Below are 18,900 nucleotides of genomic sequence, written 5' to 3'. Positions count from 1 at the left end.
GTCCTTCTGGCTGAGAACAGGACTACACAGTCCTTCTGGCTGAGAACAGGACTACACAGTCCTTCTGGCTGAGAACAGGACTACACAGTCCTTCTGGCTGAGAACAGGACTACACAGTCCTTCTGGCTGAGAACAGGACTACACAGTCCTTCTGGCTGAGAAGGACTACACAGTCCTTCTGGCTGAGAACAGGACTACACAGTCCTTATGGTTTGCCAGCGGGGTTGCCAGGTCATGAGAAATTCTTGTCCAATGGCTCCTCCAAACCAGCTCAAAACTAGCCCAATATCACACACCTGGCAACCCTGTCTAGTCTGCAGTTGGACACTGGTAAAAGACAAACTGTTGTGTTTTTTTTATTATTGTGAACTAAATAGTTGTTTGGTTATTGTGGTCTAAGTCCTTCATATGTGCTGTGTTCCTACAGGTCCCCTGGATGTGATTGATGTGGACTGGTCCAGTCTGATGCCCAAGCAGAAGCAGGAGCCCCGGGCGGCAGGGGCAGCTCTGCTCCGGTTCACCCCAGGGGCAGTGCTCCTCAGGGCGGGCGTCTCCAAGCGGCTGGCTGGGCCCGAGCTCCTGGAGAGAGTCAGGGAGGTCTGCAAGAAGGAGCTGGACGACCCTAAAGGTGATTGTAGGAGAGATTAGTACTATTACATACTGTACTCCATCTTTCTCCTACTGGATTATATTAGTACTATTACATACTGTACTCCATCTTTCTCCTACTGGATTATATTAGTACTATTACATATTGTACTCCATCTTTCTCTTACTGGATTATATTAGTACTATTACATATTGTACTCCATCTTTCTCCTACTGGATTATATTAGTACTATTACATACTGTACTCCATCTTTCTCTATTTTAGAACCATGTATAATATGACACACATTATCCATACCAGCTCTGTTTACTTTACAAGACACAGACTTTTAATGGAAGTATGCATACTTAGAACGTGGCTCAGTTGTGTGAGCATGTGTGGTGTTAGCATATGATAAAGCAGTCAGTGTGGTGTTAGCATATGATAAAGCACTAAGCAGTCAGTGTGGTGTTAGCATATGATAAAGCAGTCAGTGTGGTGTTAGCATATGATAAAGCACTAAGCAGTCAGTGTGGTGTTAGTATATGATAAAGCACTAAGCAGTCAGTGTGGTGTTAGCATATGATAAAGCACAAAGCAGTCAGTGTGGTGTTAGCATATGATAAAGCAGTCAGTGTGGTGTTAGCATATGATAAAGCACTAAGCAGTCAGTGTGGTGTTAGCATATGATAAAGCAGTCAGTGTGGTGTTAGCATATGATAAAGCACTAAGCAGTCAGTGTGGTGTTAGTATATGATAAAGCACTAAGCAGTCAGTGTGGTGTTAGCATATGATAAAGCACTAAGCAGTCAGTGTGGTGTTAGCATATGATAAAGCACTAAGCAGTCAGTGTGGTGTTAGCATATGATAAAGCACTAAGCAGTCAGTGTGGTGTTAGCATATGATAAAGCACTAAGCAGTCAGTGTGGTGTTAGCATATGATAAAGCACTAAGCAGTCAGTGTGGTGTTAGCATATGATAAAGCACTAAGCAGTCAGTGTGGTGTTAGTATATGATAAAGCACTAAGCAGTCAGTGTGGTGTTAGTATATGATAAAGCACTAAGCAGTCAGTGTGGTGTTAGCATATGATAAAGCAGTCAGTGTGGTGTTAGCATATGATAAAGCACTAAGCAGTCAGTGTGGTGTTAGCATATGATAAAGCACTAAGCAGTCAGTGTGATGTTAGTATATGATAAAGCAGTCAGTGTGGTGTTAGCATATGATAAAGCAGTCAGTGTGGTGTTAGTATATGATAAAGCAGTCAGTGTGGTGTTAGCATATGATAAAGCACTAAGCAGTCAGTGTGGTGTTAGTATATGATAAAGCAGTCAGTGTGGTGTTAGCATATGATAAAGCACTAAGCAGTCAGTGTGGTGTTAGTATATGATAAAGCACTAAGCAGTCAGTGTGGTGTTAGCATATGATAAAGCACTAAGCAGTCAGTGTGGTGTTAGCATATGATAAAGCACTAAGCAGTCAGTGTGGTATTAGTATATGATAAAGCACTAAGCAGTCAGTGTGGTGTTAGTATATGATAAAGCACTAAGCAGTCAGTGTGGTGTTAGCATATGATAAAGCACTAAGCAGTCAGTGTGGTGTTAGTATATGATAAAGCACCAAGCAGTCAGTGTGGTGTTAGCATATGATAAAGCACTAAGCAGTCAGTGTGGTGTTAGCATATGATAAAGCAGTCAGTGTGGTGTTAGCATATGATAAAGCACTAAGCAGTCAGTGTGGTGTTAGCATATGATAAAGCACTAAGCAGTCAGTGTGGTGTTAGTATATGATAAAGCACTAAGCAGTCAGTGTGGTGTTAGTATATGATAAAGCAGTCAGTGTGGTGTTAGCATATGATAAAGCACTAAGCAGTCAGTGTGGTGTTAGTATGTGATAAAGCAGTCAGTGTGGTGTTAGCATATGATAAAGCACAAAGCAGTCAGTGTGGTGTTAGCATATGATAAAGCAGTCAGTGTGGTGTTAGCATATGATAAAGCACTAAGCAGTCAGTGTGGTGTTAGCATATGATAAAGCACCAAGCAGTCAGTGTGGTGTTAGTATATGATAAAGCACTAAGCAGTCAGTGTGGTGTTAGCATATGATAAAGCACTAAGCAGTCAGTGTGGTGTTAGCATATGATAAAGCACTAAGCAGTCAGTGTGGTGTTAGCATATGATAAAGCAGTCAGTGTGGTGTTAGCATATGATAAAGCACTAAGCAGTCAGTGTGGTGTTAGCATATGATAAAGCACTAAGCAGTCAGTGTGGTGTTAGTATATGATAAAGCACTAAGCAGTCAGTGTGGTGTTAGCATATGATAAAGCACTAAGCAGTCAGTGTGATGCTAGTATATGATAAAGCAGTCAGTGTGGTGTTAGCATATGATAAAGCACCAAGCAGTCAGTGTGGTGTTAGCATATGATAAAGCAGTCAGTGTGGTGTTAGCATATGATAAAGCACTAAGCAGTCAGTGTGGTGTTAGCATATGATAAAGCACTAAGCAGTCAGTGTGGTGTTAGCATATGATAAAGCACTAAGCAGTCAGTGTGGTGTTAGTATATGATAAAGCACTAAGCAGTCAGTGTGGTGTTAGTATATGATAAAGCACTAAGCAGTCAGTGTGGTGTTAGTATATGATAAAGCACTAAGCAGTCAGTGTGGTGTTAGCATATGATAAAGCACTAAGCAGTCAGTGTGGTGTTAGCATATGATAAAGCACTAAGCAGTCAGTGTGGTGTTAGTATATGATAAAGCACTAAGCAGTCAGTGTGGTGTTAGCATATGATAAAGCACTAAGCAGTCAGTGTGGTGTTAGTATATGATAAAGCAGTCAGTGTGGTGTTAGCATATGATAAAGCACCAAGCAGTCAGTGTGGTGTTAGCATATGATAAAGCAGTCAGTGTGGTGTTAGCATATGATAAAGCACTAAGCAGTCAGTGTGGTGTTAGCATATGATAAAGCACTAAGCAGTCAGTGTGGTGTTAGCATATGATAAAGCACTAAGCAGTCAGTGTGGTGTTAGCATATGATAAAGCACTAAGCAGTCAGTGTGGTGTTAGCATATGATAAAGCACCAAGCAGTCAGTGTGGTGTTAGCATATGATAAAGCACTAAGCAGTCAGTGTGGTGTTAGCATATGATAAAGCACTAAGCAGCGGCAATAGAAACATCTTTTGTATGTTGCTTCCATTCATCACTGGAAACATCCAGTGAGTCTAACCCAGCTCTCCATCCATTCCTCCAGATGCTGACAAGCTGTTTGAGCACGACCTGGGTGCTCTGAACAAGGCAGCTCTGAACAGGAAGGTAGAGAGGGCAGGTCTGCTGAGGAACCTGGGCCCCTGCTGTAAGGCCCTCTGTGCCCGTAGGGACATGGCCATCAGACGGCAGCTCCTCAAGAACGAAAAGGTGAGTGCTCCAAGAAAATGTACTTGTACCCAGAACCATAGACTATTCTAGACCATATACCAATTGACTAAGATGGCCCTGTACTGTAGGATAAATGGAGGAATAGACTGGGATTATGTAGATAGTATATTATAATAGATGGAGCAATACTTTGACACACAATGCCTATCGCTGTATAGTAAGCCAACTGTCTTTCTCTCTCCAGGGCCTGACCAAGCAGATGTACCCCAGTGTTCCTGTGGTGGACAGTGAGCTCTTCCAACTTAGCATGCGTCTCTTCAAGAAGACTGTAGCCGCCGCCAGAAGCAACCAGCCCCCGTTGGGGCCCCCAGCAGGCCCAGAGAAGGCCGACAAGGGGCTGGTACCGGCAGCTTCACCGGTAGCCAAGCCCGGTACACCACAGCCCCCCGAGATGTGTGTCTCCTGAGAGCGTGCAGGGCTTATGAGTAAAAACAAACGCTGCATGATGAAACTGACCTATGATCAGAAATTGAATCAGCTCTGACTACTAAGCCTGCTCTGAGTCCCTGCCCCCTAACTCTAAACCCCGCCCCCTAATGCTAAACCCCGCCCCCCTGCTATAGCCTTTTTAATCACATGGAAAAATCTAACAAAATGCTGAAACTCTTGTCAGTCAGCAGTGCTGTCATTATGGAAGACTGATCTGATCCGCAAGTACTCTACTGCTTCTACCATAGAGACTATTGGAGATACTAGCCTATGGAGGGATTGATAGAGGCATTGTACAATGTACTGTACCTTGAACTAGAAATGAAAATGCTACAGGAAAGACATGCATTTTCCCGATTAACACAGTTGTTTTTGTGCGATTGGATATTTGTTGTCGGGGGGTGATAAGTCTCCCTTTCATAATGAAGTTGCTATATGTTTTTTGTTTCTTTTGTTGTGCATTAGCTTTGAAGACTGCATTAAAGTGGTTAGTTGTTCATTTGTAATGGCTCTTATCCTTGTTTTGTATGGAGTTCAGTCTTAGTGCCATGTGCTGCTTGATGTCATTTGTGTATTGTTCAAGAGACATTGACTACATCCCCGATGGCACCCTATTCCCTATGTAGTGCACTTCTACTGACCTGGCCCATAGGGCTCGGGTCAAAAGTAGTGCGCTGTATAGGGTGTCATTTGGGATGCACACTGGCCAAACGCACTCAAATCTCTGAGTGACTTGTATGAATGTTTACTGTACTGCCTAGGCTACTCCACCCCGACATGAATACATTTCTCTTGAGGTCACTCGAAACTTTGGCAATGGCCTACCTTACTAGGACCTCTGGGTTAAACTCAGCCAACACCCTCAGACTGCTGTGCCATAACAACACTCCAGTCTAGACACTTACCGACAGGACTCTGGCTGGCCTGAACATATTCCCATCAGGAGATGGATTTGACTCTTAAACTATGATGACTCTCTGTAGCAGTGTTGAATTGTCTTAATGTATTCTGTTTGCAGGTTGAAAGATTACATGAATTGTGGTGGTAGGTCTAATTGAATGAATTCTGGTGGTAGGACTAATTAGGGCTGGGCGGTATAGCGTTTTTTTGCGATATACCGGTATAGATGCATGGACTGGTTTGGGTTTTTATTTTACCTTTAAACGGTATTTGAATGTTTGGTTTGTTAAATGTGATACGTAGTGTGTAACGTCCATATTTATAGTTCACTACTTGAGTCATCTCTCCCCCATGCGGCTTTCCACACAGACCTAGCCCTGGCTCCAGGTCCTGTCACTCAAGGAGCGCATTTGTTTTTCCTCGACCACGAGACAGTTGCGTTCAGTCTGCATGGTCTATGCAGCACATGCAACAATGTTGATGACAACGATGCAGTTGTCACTTTGCGTCTTAATATAAATCTACTAGCATTCTATAATTACACTATTAGCTTTTTTTTTTACATCTGCAAACAGCTAGTTTGTCTTAACAAGTTGTTCCTAAATCTTGTTAGCCGCTAATGCTAATCGCTAGCTAATAAATGTACTAGTAAGAGCAAGCGTAATTAGCTTTTCAGCCTGATAATACCAGTGATGGTGTAGACCTAATTCAGCATGTTTGTGCAACAGTATTTTCTAAATTCGAGGTAAACGCAAAGCAAGAATGTTAGCTACTTCATGTAGCCAAAGATTAAAGGGCCCCCTAGGAAACACCTATCATCAACACTTTAGTTCCTACACTGTCACAATAACTCCTCCCTGGCATTTTCATTCGTTGTCAAGTCAAACACTGTATTAAAAGTGCCCACTATTATATAACTAGAAAATACATATTTCCATGATTCCAACAGTTAAGTGTTATGCTCTAAATGCAAGTCAAATTGCAACATTTGGTTAAAAGGAAGGCCCAGATTGCTTGCCCATATCGTGTAGCCCTACGTGGCAGTGTAGAAATGATCTCAAATGCAGAAATGGATGAAAATTGTGACTTTTGGGGGGGTTGAATTGAACAGTATAAAACAATCAGAATGGAGAAAGACCCATTTTGAAATCACATAGTATCTATGTGTTGCCACCTTAGGATCACACACTACTCATAAAGAACATGTACAACTTTTATTATTCAAAAACATAAAATAAAAAAGTTAAATACAGTGCTATAATATTTTGCCCATATGGCCCAGCCGTAGGTGTAATTGATTGAATTGTGGTGGGTCTACTGCTAGAATGAGAATATCAGGTCTACTGCAGGGTTTAACTGACCTCACATGTAAAGAGAAAATAACTGAAAGCATCATACATGTGTTGTGGTACAGAGAAGAGTGCAAAAGACCAGTTTTATATTTTACATGAAACCTTTATTACTCAGTAACCATGGCCTGTCCACCTAGCTCTGTCAATACCATGTGACTGACCATACCAAACATTGGTTGGTTAAAAAAGGTCAACAGGAAACTGTCACTCACTTCTCTTCATGGACGCCATTGGACGGTGTCGTGTTTAGGATGAAGAATAAGACAATTCATGGAATTCAATTGTGAAATAACAGTTCTGAGGATGAGAAAATGAAACCATTTTTTCCTTCTCCCAGGTACAGTGCCAATGTAGTCTAATGTACTGCCCTTACAGGTGGCAAACAGACAGAGGAAGCGAGGCATCCCACTCCCTCACTTTATGGTTTATATACAGTCAAGGAACTAAGTAGACCAGACACAGCTGCTATCGCAATGGTGTCTACGGGAGAGCCACCGCTTAAGTAGAACGTAAACAGCCTGAGTAAGACATCTTCGTTCATCCACCTTCTTTGACATAAGTATGGGTATAGAAGAGGGTTGGCTGTATGCCTCCAATCCATATTGCCATGATCCCATATTATGTGTCTGGGCTGAATTTAACTGGATTAACCCTGAAGGCCATCTATATATCTGTCTGTCTACTGTACTGGATGGGAACATGAGGTAAGACCCAGGGACTGTACACCCCATGACATAATACAGGCATAGTATTATCCACTGTAGTAGCTTCAGCCAATCAGCAGGAGTTACACCACAGTGAACCTTCCTCCTGTCGCCCGAACACAGGCGTTGCAGACACTGACTCCTCCCACTCAGCGCTTGTCAACCCTTTGAGATCACAGAATCACACCATTTATATAGGTGCCGAGTCTTGAAGCTAGATGGAGTTGCTCTACTCTGTATGAGCGGTTAGACTGGAGGGAAGAGAGCTGGGGCTCTGATATTGTTAACCGGTTAGTGTTTCACTACCATCTCTATAACCTCGCATTCAAACTGATTCTGCTCCGTTTCAATGGTGTGCTCAGCATTCAGTCTGGTTTAACCAGGCTACTGTCTCCCAGACCCACTTCAGTGTTAGTCCATAATGCAGTACCAGTAGCAGACCTGCTTCGTGTGGAAGTAGTGCAGAGGGTGGTACAATTTAGCACAGTATGTAACAGTAATCTCTGGTTTAAATAAAGTAATTATTATAATACAAAAAGCTTTGTTAAATAACATTAAAATGTGGCACTTAATTCATTGGTCGTATGGCGAATACAGCCATTAGCCATGACCATAGTGAGTAACTCTCCATCACCTCGGTCCTCATGCCATTCATGGCCACCATGGTGACGGCTACCAGGAAGTAGAGGCATGTAGTACAGTCATCGCCCATGGTGACAGTTGCTAGGCAGAGGCAGGAAGTGTTGCTAGGTCGAGACAGGAATTACTGTCAGCCAGGTAGAGGAGTGACGATCATCCTACAGCAGATCAGCACGTTATATCAGACCAACCTGTAGTCTCCATCCCTCCCTGGCTCGAGCCCGGATGGTGGGGATCACTAGTCTCTACTATGGCTCCTAGTTAGAGCAGCCAGGCTAGGCGGCTAGCTAGCTACACCCTCCCTACCTCTTCAGTAAACCACACACTGATTAAGATGCATGTTAGATTAGAGAGACATTATATTATTATAATATCGTTGCAAAACAGTCTTTCTTTAGTGTCATTGTCATTCAGTTTAGCAGGAAGTCCGGGCTGGGGTAGCCGAAGAGGCTGAAGTCTCCTTGGTACCGGCCGTAAAGCCGCCTGACGTCCCGCTTGCTGATGCCTGAGAAGTAGCGCTCCACCTTGGTCCGGTTGTAACGGGTGATCCCCGGGGGGATGGTGGGGTACGATACCAGACGCTCTATCCCGGCAGCTTTCAGGATGTAGGGGGCATCGCGTTCTAGAGTTTCGTGGTGCCCCACGACGCTGTACGTGATGTCACAGGGGGCGCAGAGTTCCGCGTACGTCACCCAGTGGATAACATGCTCCCCAAACTGACGGTCCATGCGGCGCCGCCCGGGCTCATCGCCCAGGTAACGGATGAAGTCCTCGAAGCGCAGGCCCGTAGTCGCCTTGTTGTTGTCGTTGTCACGGTGACTCTTACGGTACTTGCGGATGATGGCGGGAGCGATGTCGTGCTTGTACCAGGGCTCGAAGCGCGGGTTCTTCACAAACTTGTCCTTGAAGGCGGAGATGAGGCGCTCGAACGGGTCTCTGACGATGAAGAACTTGAAGTATGTTGCTAACCTGGCGAGATAAAACAAAAAGCCAGTGTGAGTCCCATAGAATCAGAACACCACAATGGAATACAGGGCAGGGCCAAACAAGTCAAAGGTGTTAAGCAAAACGAGCCGCCCTTCCTTGACGTAAAGCACAGCTCTATAACATTTGAGTCATTTAGCAGACATTCTTATCCAGACCGACTTACAATTAGTGCATTCATCTTAAGATAGCAAGTGATTGGGTAAGTGTAAGCAATGGTAGCCTACATTACCATCTTATTACTTTAACCAATCTAACTAATTCAGATCTGTGATTACTTCAAGGAAGGACGATAGGATGCATTTCTGAAGTATTGGAGCAGAGCCTTAACCTTTTAGTGATTTCTTTCTCCGTCAGAGAGGAGAGGCGGGGCAGTCCGTTCTTCTCATGGTCATGAACCAAGTTCTCTGGGATCTCCTCCACAGTGGAGAACTCTCCTGAGGGGAAAAAGGACAGAAAAGAACACTATTTTTTCGTCCTTCACTGGGATCGAGGCTACTACATCACTACAATTTACAGACAGATAAGTACGTTTTGAGTCAACTTTTACTCATCATCACTCACTGACACTGTCACCGTCTTCCTTCCTCTCTCCCTACCGTCCCCCCTCACCGACTCTCTCCCTACCGTCCCCCCTCACCGACTCTCTCCCTACCGTCCCCCCTCACCGACTCTCTCCCTACCGTCCCCCCTCACCGACTCTCTCCCTACCGTCCCCCCTCACCGACTCTCTCCCTACCGTCCCCCCTCACCGACTCTCTCCCTACCGTCCCCCCTCACCGACTCTCTCCCTACCGTCCCCCCTCACCGACTCTCTCCCTACCGTCCCCCCTCACCGACTCTCTCCCTACCGTCCCCCCTCACCGACTCTCTCCCTACCGTCCCCCCACACCGACTCTCTCCCTACCGTCCCCCCACACCGCCTCTCTCCCTACCGTCCCCCCACACCGCCTCTCTCCCTACCGTCCCCCCACACCGCCTCTCTCCCTACCGTCCCCCCTCACCGACTCTCTCCCTACCGTCCCCCCTCACCGACTCTCTCCCTACCGTCCCCCCTCACCGACTCTCTCCCTACCGTCCCCCCTCACCGACTCTCTCCCTACCGTCCCCCCTCACCGACTCTCTCCCTACCGTCCCCCCTCACCGACTCTCTCCCTACCGTCCCCCCTCACCGACTCTCTCCCTACCGTCCCCCCTCACCGACTCTCTCCCTACCGTCCTCCCTCACCGACTCTCTCCCTACCGTCCCCCCTCACCGACTCTCTCCCTACCGTCCCCCCTCACCGACTCTCTCCCTACCGTCCTCCCTCACCGACTCTCTCCCTACCGTCCTCCCTCACCGACTCTCTCCCTACCGTCCTCCCTCACCGACTCTCTCCCTACCGTCCTCCCTCACCGACTCTCTCCCTACCGTCCTCCCTCACCGACTCTCTCCCTACCGTCCTCCCTCACCGACTCTCTCCCTACCGTCCTCCCTCACCGACTCTCTCCCTACCGTCCTCCCTCACCGACTCTCTCCCTACCGTCCTCCCTCACCGACTCTCTCCCTACCGTCCTCCCTCACTGACTCTCTCCCTACAGTCCTCCCTCACTCACCGTTGAGAACGATGAGGACCTTCTTCCATTGAGTGTTGCCCACTTTGGGGGTCTGGCAGAAGAGGATCTTGTGTTTGTCGCACACAAAGATGCGGTCCAAGACAAACTTGTTGATTGAGGTGTGAGTGAGGTTCCTGAGGGAGTCGTTCTTACACACGGCTGACAGCAGCTCCAGACGCCTCGTCTCCACAGTGTTCCAGTCTGTTGGGTTGGCCATGGAGGAGGGGCCTACTGAGGACTGACACACACACACACACACACACACACACACACACACACACACACACAATTCAAGTAACTTATGACTCTGTTTCAAGGGCGCACACACACAAACAAAACACCTACCAGGTCTGATGACTTGGGAGCTCTTCTGTCTGATTTCTGAGCTGGCAGTGATTTGATGGTCTTAACTCCTGGTTGAGTCCAACTCTGCATCTCAGTCTTCTCCCCATAGTCTGAAACACAAAACACTAAGAGATCACAAGACAATTCCAAGGGGGATAGACTTGACATTTAAATCTAACAGCATAGCTGTTATGTAACTATAGCTACAACTCTAGCTGAACAATTACTGAAAGGAATAGATAGGTAGTATTGATGAGAAAAAAAACTATCAGGTTTCAGTCTGATAACTTACCATCCGTGGCTCTGGCGTTAAAATTGATAAACTTGTTGGCAAACACGAGGATGAGCAACACCCAGCCGCAAGCCCCGACGAGCAGCCAGTGGTGCCGCATCGTTATTTGCATCACCCGTGGGCCATCGAAGTAGCGACGGTACCTGCAGAAACAGCTGTTTAGCAATAGCAGGTAGTCTTTCTCGCCAGACTCTGCACAGATGAAAGGGGGAAACCGTACCATACTATTTGGACTGAAGGCTAGTTAACGTTAGCTAGTTGTCATAATCTTTGGACTCAGGCGGGCGCTCCACCGGCACAGGCAGAGGAGTGGCACAGGGACAGTGAGGAGAGACTAGTTACTTAGCAGGCTACCTAGCTAGCTTAGCATCCATAGGCTACCATTTCAGCAGGCTGTCAAACTACATTACCATTTATGCCAATCACCAACTAACTATAGGCGCGGTCAAAACAACTGTCCCCACTGAAAGCCAGGGCGAGATCAATTTAGCTCAACTAGCTGGCTAACTTCAGTTAACGTTAGCTACTGTTAGCTTGTTGCTGTTTGCTGGCTAGCCATAATTCTGACCATTCCGAATAGTGTAGCAAGCTAGGCCTGCTCCTGAGTACGTTTGACTTGATCAGAAAATGATCTGATAGTTAGTTTCCCATTGTAAAACCCAAATGTGATGTCTTACCTGCTGTGTAATTGCAACTAATGCAATAGTAACGTTTCTTGTGATGTTCGCGTACCTGTCCCGTTATCCATGTTGTTGATGCAATAACACAGACCAATTTCGCCCCCTAGCGTTCAAATGTTTACACGGCACAACATAGGACTGGACAAGACTACCCGAGAACTAGCTATGCAATTGGCCAGTGATATCGTATGCTCCCGTTTAAAAAAAAAAAAAAAACTCTACACAAAAAGTTGTACATATGCTCACTGCAAATATAAAATGAGCGTAGACTATGGGTTACCATCATACATGGCTTCATATGGCACGCAATGCAACATTGACTACCCGCCCCAGTCATATCATGCTGTATGTGTGTTTGGACAACAATGTGTACCCTGTTGTACATTCAGATGCCAGTGGGAATAATTATCAGTGTTGCACAATATACACATATCAGGATAAGGCTTACCGTGTGAAATACTTATTGTTTTATTAAATACATACAATACCTCAGTTACATGGTCAGCATCATGGGTATTATTGGCATTGTTTGCATAAATGACATTGCTGTTGTTGCTCTTGGTCTTCTTGGGGAGCAGCTGGGCTTGGATGTTTAGAAGAACACCCCCCTCAGCTAAGGTGAACCCCTCCCCCAACAGCTCATCATTCCTTACAGCCAGTTGGATGTGCCAGGGAGGTCAAATCAAATTAGATTGTATTGGTCACATACACATATTTAGCAGATGTTATTGCAGGTGTAGGGAAATACTTGTGTTCCTAGCTCCAACAGTGTAGTAGTATCTAACAATTCACAACAATACACACATCTAAAAGTATTTTAATGGAATTAAGAAATATATAAATATTAGGACAAGCAGTGTCAGTGGCATTGACTATAATACAGTATTTACATATAAAATGAGTAAAACAGTATGTAAACATTATTAAAGTGACCTATGATTCCATGCAGGATTGAGTAACTGGGTGGTAGCCGGCTAGGGACAGTGACTAAGATCAGGGTAGAGTACTGGGTGGAGGTCATCTAGTGATGGCTATTTAACAGTCTGATGGCCTTGAGATAGCTGGGACCGAGAGACTGAAAAACAGCTTTGATGCACCTGTACTGACCTTGCCTTCTGGATAATAGCGGGGTGAACAGGCAGTGGCTCGGTGGTTGATGTCCTTGATGATCTTTATGGCCTTCCTGTGACATCGGGTGGTGTAGGTGTCCTGGAGGGCCGACCGCAACACCCTCTGTGACAGCCAGCTGGAGAAATTAAGTGTAAATGTCAGACACTCATCACGTCATTAAAAAAATATCCCCATGTTGAATCAGAATAGCACATATAACTGAGGTGGCAGAGACGAGATGAAGAGTGTCTGAAATTTGCACTCAAAATGCAAAACTCCAGCTTGCTAGACACTGGGATCAGGATTCAAAAGTATTTGGAAATTATGGGTAAACCCTCAAGAGACTATATTGGCTAACACAGATGACTGGTCAATGGATAGGGTTTCAATCCCATCTAATAATATGTATTATATATAGTGCTTATCATCACTGACAATCTCAAAGAACCTAATAAATATATACATCATGGTTCTGGCAGTGCTTGGACAATGGTCTTCCACAGAGGATAAGGTGTTTGAGGAAGTTGAAAAAGGCAGTAGCTTGAGTCAATAGAAAAGGAAGGGAGAAGTGTGAGGTGTTTGCGCATTTATAATGTCATGAATAGTTACATTTAGGAACCCAACCTCATCCAGACATGCAAGTCACAGACACGCTTCAAGTAGGCCTGTATTCAGAACAGTTCATCTACTTGGTAGTGCAGGGATGATCAACTAGACTCAGCCTCAGGACCATTCCTTTTGGGAGTGGGGATTGGTCGGGGGGCTGGAACATAATTACAAATCATCTGTAGAGTGCAAATTGACTGCAAGAAGCCCAAACAGATGTTTGACTAAAACAATCATTTCAAACCTTGCTTACATTTCTATACGATCACATATATCTCTATTATGCGTGGGAATGCTTGGGAACAGATGTGGAATTAAAATCACTTAGAGCTGACTTCCTGCTGTTTTTACAATCTTATGTTCAACTTTCCACCCAACAAAAATATATTTTTGCCCAGAAAACGGGGGGCAAATAAAACCCGTGGGCCAAATTCAGCAAGCGGGCCGCAGGTTGGGGAACCCTGTTGTAGTGTATAATAAAGACATCAGACAAAAGTCATTTTATACATTTATTCTACAAGCGTTGAAGATCTAATTCTCATCAACATTGACCGTCTGTAGACCTGTTGACAAAGGAAAGAAAAAGGTTTCAGCAACAGAGCGTGACAATAATAAACCTCTGTCTTCATCATCCCAGGGCAGAAAAGATGATCAAACTAAATCTTTCATATTGGTGTATTTGCTATTAGAAAAATCAAGAACAGAACAGGGATATACAGGAATTGAGACTATCGTTCACGTTTCAGCACAAGTCTGAATAAATTATACTGTAGCAACCCTATGAAGGCACAATTGGTATTGACTACGCCTCACCTTTGTATGTTGTGACAGGGACATACGTGACGAGTGTGTACAGTTTGTTTGGGGAGTCTTCATCCTCATTGCGCTTCCTGGACAATCGTACCCTCATCCTGTATGGCACGTTCCTGTAAATAACACAGGTGAACGTTAGTCTCATCCTGTATGGCACGTTCCTGTAAATAACACAGGTGAACGTTAGTCTCATCCTGTATGGCACGTTCCTGTAAATAACACAGGTGAACGTTAGTCTCATCCTGTATGGCACATTCCAGTAAATAACACAGGTGAACGTTAGTCTCATCCTGTATGGCACGTTCCTGTAAATAACACAGGTGAACGTTAGTCTCATCCTGTATGGCACGTTCCTGTAAATAACACAGGTGAACGTTAGCCTCATCCTGTATGGCACATTCCAGTAAATAACACAGGTGAACGTTAGTCTAATCCTGTATGGCATGTTCCTGTAAATAACACAGGTGAACGTTAGTCTCATCCTGTATGGCACGTTCCTGTAAATAACACAGGTGAACGTTAGTCTCATCCTGTATGGCACGTTCCTGTAAATAACACAGGTGAACGTTAGCCTCATCCTGTATGGCACATTCCAGTAAATAACACAGGTGAACGTTAGTCTAATCCTGTATGGCATGTTCCTGTAAATAACACAGGTGAACGTTAGTCTAATCCTGTATGGCATGTTCCTGTAAATAACACAGGTGAACGTTAGTCTCATCCTGTATGGCACGTTCCTGTAAATAACACAGGTGAACGTTAGTCTCATCCTGTATGGCACGTTCCTGTAAATAACACAGGTGAACGTTAGCCTCATCCTGTATGGCACATTCCAGTAAATAACACAGGTGAACGTTAGTCTAATCCTGTATGGCATGTTCCTGTAAATAACACAGGTGAACGTTAGTCTCATCCTGTATGGCACGTTCCTGTAAATAACACAGGTGAACGTTAGCCTCATCCTGTATGGCACATTCCAGTAAATAACACAGGTGAACGTTAGTCTAATCCTGTATGGCATGTTCCTGTAAATAACACAGGTGAACGTTAGTCTCATCCTGTATGGCACATTCCTGTAAATAACACAGGTGAACGTTAGTCTCATCCTGTATGGCACATTCCTGTAAATAACACAGGTGAACGTTAGTCTCATCCTGTATGGCACGTTCCTGTAAATAACACAGGTGAAGGTTAGTCTCATCCTGTATGGCACGTTCCTGTAAATAACACAGGTGAAGGTTAGTCTAATCCTGTATGGCACGTTCCTGTAAATAACACAGGTGAAGGTTAGTCTCATCCTGTATGGCACATTCCTGTAAATAACACAGGTGAACGTTAGTCTCATCCTGTATGGCACATTCCTGTAAATAACACAGGTGAACGTTAGTCTCATCCTGTATGGCACGTTCCTGTACATAACATAGGTGAACGTTAGTCTCATCCTGTATGGCACATTCCTGTACATAACACAAGTGAACATTAGTACTAAGCAGAATGAAAACATGCTTGTGCAACAAAATTTGTAGTGCTATTTGTGTCAACAACCATAAGTGGTTGTATGGGCAGATAAAGAGCTGTTACCAAACCCTTTCCTCAAGCACCCCCAGCTATTCCATGTTTTTGATATTGGAACACGTATTGTTCCTGAGGAAGCACACCTGGGCCATGTTCAGCTGCCAAACGTTCTTGAACGTTGCAGATAGAAATGCCATGAACAGAGCCGATGTGATTCCTTATTCTACATGTCAGAGAGGCATGTTTGATCAACATACCCTATTTCTAAATGTTCCAAAATGTTTAATCCCGCTGAAAGCGCCCGATTCAACAAATGGGCTCAGTGATTGTTTAACCAACTTAATGTGGTTTGGGAAACACAAGTACAGTAATACCGGATTCATATGATAACAGGGGTGTATTCACTAGACACCAAATGGAAGCAAACGGCAGAAACGGGGAGAAACTTCTGAACTTGTCCAACAGAAACCCCATGTTTACTGTTGCAAAACATTCTGCTACAGTGTGCACTAATAAATACACCCGATTAATCTTAAAACAGGCGTCTCATTAGTCCTTACTTGACGCCTTTGGTCCACACAGCCTTGTTCAGGCGGGTGTCGATGCGTACATCAGGAGTTCCCATCTCCTTCATGGCGAACTTCCGGATCTCCTTGAGAGCGCGAGGAGCTCTCCTCTTGAAGCTCCTGTAGAGAGAAGGAACTTTCTGATCAAGACCAGCCGCAGGGGACTAACAAAAACTAGCCTACATCTTGAGGGACACCTGCCAATTTAGAGGAACAGCAGATTTGTCAACAGCCATGCTCTGTGATGTAAATACTCCCTTATGATGTCACACCAGACCATATCCTCTGGTACTGATGAAAAACGACTTCAAGTGCAAATGACACAAGGGTTTTGAGGAGGCTGAGCCAACATTGATTGACCTGGCTTCTGTTGGTGAATTTGTCCATTTGCACCACAGTACTTACACTCCATGGATGCGCTTGTGGATGTTAATGGTGTATTCTCTGGTCACCACCTCATTGATGGCTGAACGCCCCTTCTTCTTCTCTCCCTTCTTGGTGGGAGCCATCTGAAAAGACAAACCGGGACGGTTCAAGTTGAGATTGTCCCATACAAAGTAAAACGCCAGAACTGCTAGGCTAACGTTAGCTAGCTAGCCAGGTACACTAACGTCCAAAACAGGAAAACATCCCTGCTCCACCGAAACAAAAATGGCTCATGAAAATGGCTAAATGTAACCATTAATTGGACTGCCTGTAGTTAGCTGGCAAAAGTATATGTTATGTCTGGTAGTTAGCCAGCTAGCATGTTACGGAGCCTGTGGTGTGTACGGTAACTAAAGTTCTGACTATTTTTGTTAACTAAATGAATGCACAAGCATCACAAACTCAAAACCGATTGACAATGAGGTGCACAACTATGGATTTGGACAATGAAAAGATGTGTTTTATGCATAAATACTGCAAGATGGAGTTAGATTGTACGAGGATTATCAATCAGCCAAACTCACTTTGGTGGAGAACTGTTGAAAAGGAAGGACCGGAAAAGGGGATCTTGGTTAACGGAAATAGATCCGGCTGAATGTGGTCCGTAGAAAACAAATACCTTTGACAATGTTACTACGTCTTGTTGCCTTGGTAACCATGAACGCTACACTGTATCGGTATGTGGTTAGCTTTATACATTGAAACATTACTAGTGCAGAAAAGGAAGCCTATTTCATTGATAACGTAGGACCAAAACCTGAACTGGGATAAATCGTCGAATTTTGCTATTAGTCTCTCAACTTTTAGATATAACAATATGGCAACGAATGTTAGAATTAATCCCCCGGTTGTTGAGTTTACCGACGTAAAAGCAGGGAAGGTTTACAAGACCACTGTCACGGTGACCAACACTGGAATTACCTCGAAAAGAATGAGACTGCTTGAACCCACATCAAAGGTGAAATCCTTTCTGCAGTGCTGCCTGTCAGCTGTCTGTGTGTAATACGTTAGTAAAGTTCAGAGCAACTTGTGCTTAGTTTTCATCGCGCTTTTGTCCTATTCTAATTTATAAACTCATTTTGATTGATGCAATACATTATTATACACTTTTGTTAATTCCACCCTTCATACTGCCCTGCCCCTCTCTTCTTTAATTTTATCAACCCGTCCTACCACTCAAGCTGTTTAAATTCAGGGTGACAAACACAGAAACCCCCATTGCTGCTGGATTGTCCCTGAGTGGCACTCTAGAGTTCAGGCCTGAGAAAGATGAGGATGTCTGTGACCGTCTGCTCCTTGTTCTGGAAGACAAAGCCATGGAGATCCCCCTCTTAGCGTAAGTAGAGTCATACCTGTTATAACAGAACTCATTCATGTGATAGCTTTCGTGGGTTCCAACAGACATGTGCCTAGGCATTAGTGGGTTTATGCAATCTTCAGGTCTCATCCAAGGTTACTTATATTTGGGCTTTCCTGCAGGTTCTCCCCGGTATGTTCTCTCACCATGGAATCTCTCGCTGATTTCGGCTCTGTGATGGCAAACAGTCAGGTGATCAGCAAAGAGGTGGAATTGACCAATCAGGGATCTGCTCCAGGTATTATGCTTTTGCCTCTCCCATTGAACCCACTTCTGTAAACTTGCTTTGATTGATTTTAGTTGACATTTGCAGTAATCTAGCTGATTTTTTTCTGGTATTTTTCTCATTGTTATATGAATTGATTGCTGTTCATGCCCTTGGCCTTGCTGAAGGAGCTTTTCAGGTGCTGTATGATGGAGACCAGTCCATCAGGCTCTCTCCCAGCAGTGGTGTCCTGCAGCCTGGCGCAACCCAGTGGCTGAAGGTGGAACTCTGCACTGACAGACCCACGAGGGTCAGAGAGGAGGCCCAGTAAGGAAACTAGAGACTTTTGAACATCATCTTAAACG

The 18,900-nt window shown here is 44.7% G+C and overlaps 4 protein-coding genes across 4 annotated transcripts in view; 2 read left to right on the top strand and 2 right to left on the bottom strand.

Moving 5' to 3' along the window:
* The first annotated feature begins 393 nt into the window (after window positions 1-393).
* LOC129848553 (zinc finger CCCH domain-containing protein 13-like) lies at window positions 394-4,951 on the top strand. The gene is made up of 3 exons (XM_055915718.1): window positions 394-628; window positions 3,832-3,995; window positions 4,201-4,951. Exons 1-3 carry the CDS (start codon window positions 409-411, stop codon window positions 4,420-4,422), a joined length of 606 nt encoding a protein of 201 aa, XP_055771693.1. The 5' UTR covers window positions 394-408; the 3' UTR covers window positions 4,423-4,951.
* Window positions 4,952-6,540: 1,589 nt separating this feature from the next.
* On the bottom strand, window positions 6,541-14,055 carry LOC129848552 (carbohydrate sulfotransferase 10-like). Its single transcript, XM_055915717.1, has 7 exons — window positions 13,045-14,055; window positions 11,935-12,585; window positions 11,258-11,400; window positions 10,966-11,075; window positions 10,621-10,858; window positions 9,356-9,461; window positions 6,541-9,009 (listed from the first exon to the last, which is right to left on the bottom strand). The coding sequence occupies exons 3-7, from the start codon at window positions 11,367-11,369 to the stop codon at window positions 8,451-8,453; spliced, it is 1,125 nt and encodes a 374-aa protein (XP_055771692.1). The 5' UTR covers window positions 11,370-11,400; window positions 11,935-12,585; window positions 13,045-14,055; the 3' UTR covers window positions 6,541-8,450.
* A 94-nt stretch (window positions 14,056-14,149) lies between these two features.
* On the bottom strand, window positions 14,150-17,588 carry LOC129848554 (60S ribosomal protein L31-like). The gene is made up of 5 exons (XM_055915720.1): window positions 17,498-17,588; window positions 16,953-17,056; window positions 16,542-16,667; window positions 14,467-14,579; window positions 14,150-14,216 (listed from the first exon to the last, which is right to left on the bottom strand). Exons 2-5 carry the CDS (start codon window positions 17,054-17,056, stop codon window positions 14,185-14,187), a joined length of 375 nt encoding a protein of 124 aa, XP_055771695.1. The 5' UTR covers window positions 17,498-17,588; the 3' UTR covers window positions 14,150-14,184.
* Window positions 17,589-17,598: 10 nt separating this feature from the next.
* LOC129848551 (cilia- and flagella-associated protein 47-like) overlaps window positions 17,599-18,900 on the top strand; it is a gene marked incomplete at its 3' end in the record, with an annotated part of 35,247 nt that continues 33,945 nt past the window's right edge. Inside the window, exons 1-4 of the mRNA XM_055915716.1 lie at window positions 17,599-17,931; window positions 18,155-18,309; window positions 18,453-18,568; window positions 18,724-18,862. Coding sequence (XP_055771691.1) covers window positions 17,791-17,931; window positions 18,155-18,309; window positions 18,453-18,568; window positions 18,724-18,862 — 551 coding nt within the window. The remainder of the gene's footprint in view (window positions 17,932-18,154; window positions 18,310-18,452; window positions 18,569-18,723; window positions 18,863-18,900) is intronic.

This window comes from Salvelinus fontinalis, unplaced genomic scaffold (genome assembly GCF_029448725.1).
Source record: "Salvelinus fontinalis isolate EN_2023a unplaced genomic scaffold, ASM2944872v1 scaffold_1060, whole genome shotgun sequence".
NCBI lineage: Eukaryota > Metazoa > Chordata > Actinopteri > Salmoniformes > Salmonidae > Salvelinus > Salvelinus fontinalis.
This window is presented reverse-complemented; position numbering and strand designations above follow the sequence as displayed.

Excerpts from the sequence above, each read along its gene's own strand:
- LOC129848554 (XM_055915720.1), bottom strand. The coding sequence starts at position 17,056 with ATGGCTCCCACCAAGAAGGGAGAGAAGAAGAAGGGGCGTTCAGCCATC. Across the intron at positions 14,580-16,541 it reads GTGTGGACCAAAGGCGTCAA|GAACGTGCCATACAGGATGA; the intron begins GTAAGGACTAAT and ends TGTTATTTACAG. Across the intron at positions 14,217-14,466 it reads CCCTGTCACAACATACAAAG|GTCTACAGACGGTCAATGTT; the intron begins GTGAGGCGTAGT and ends CTTTGTCAACAG.
- LOC129848552 (XM_055915717.1), bottom strand. The coding sequence starts at position 11,369 with ATGCAAATAACGATGCGGCACCACTGGCTGCTCGTCGGGGCTTGCGGC. Across the intron at positions 10,859-10,965 it reads CTCCCAAGTCATCAGACCTG|TCCTCAGTAGGCCCCTCCTC; the intron begins GTAGGTGTTTTG and ends TGTGTGTGTCAG. Across the intron at positions 9,462-10,620 it reads GGTCCTCATCGTTCTCAACG|GAGAGTTCTCCACTGTGGAG; the intron begins GTGAGTGAGGGA and ends TTTTCCCCTCAG.
- LOC129848553 (XM_055915718.1), top strand. The coding sequence starts at position 409 with ATGTGCTGTGTTCCTACAGGTCCCCTGGATGTGATTGATGTGGACTGG. Across the intron at positions 629-3,831 it reads GGAGCTGGACGACCCTAAAG|ATGCTGACAAGCTGTTTGAG; the intron begins GTGATTGTAGGA and ends CCATTCCTCCAG. Across the intron at positions 3,996-4,200 it reads AGCTCCTCAAGAACGAAAAG|GGCCTGACCAAGCAGATGTA; the intron begins GTGAGTGCTCCA and ends TTCTCTCTCCAG.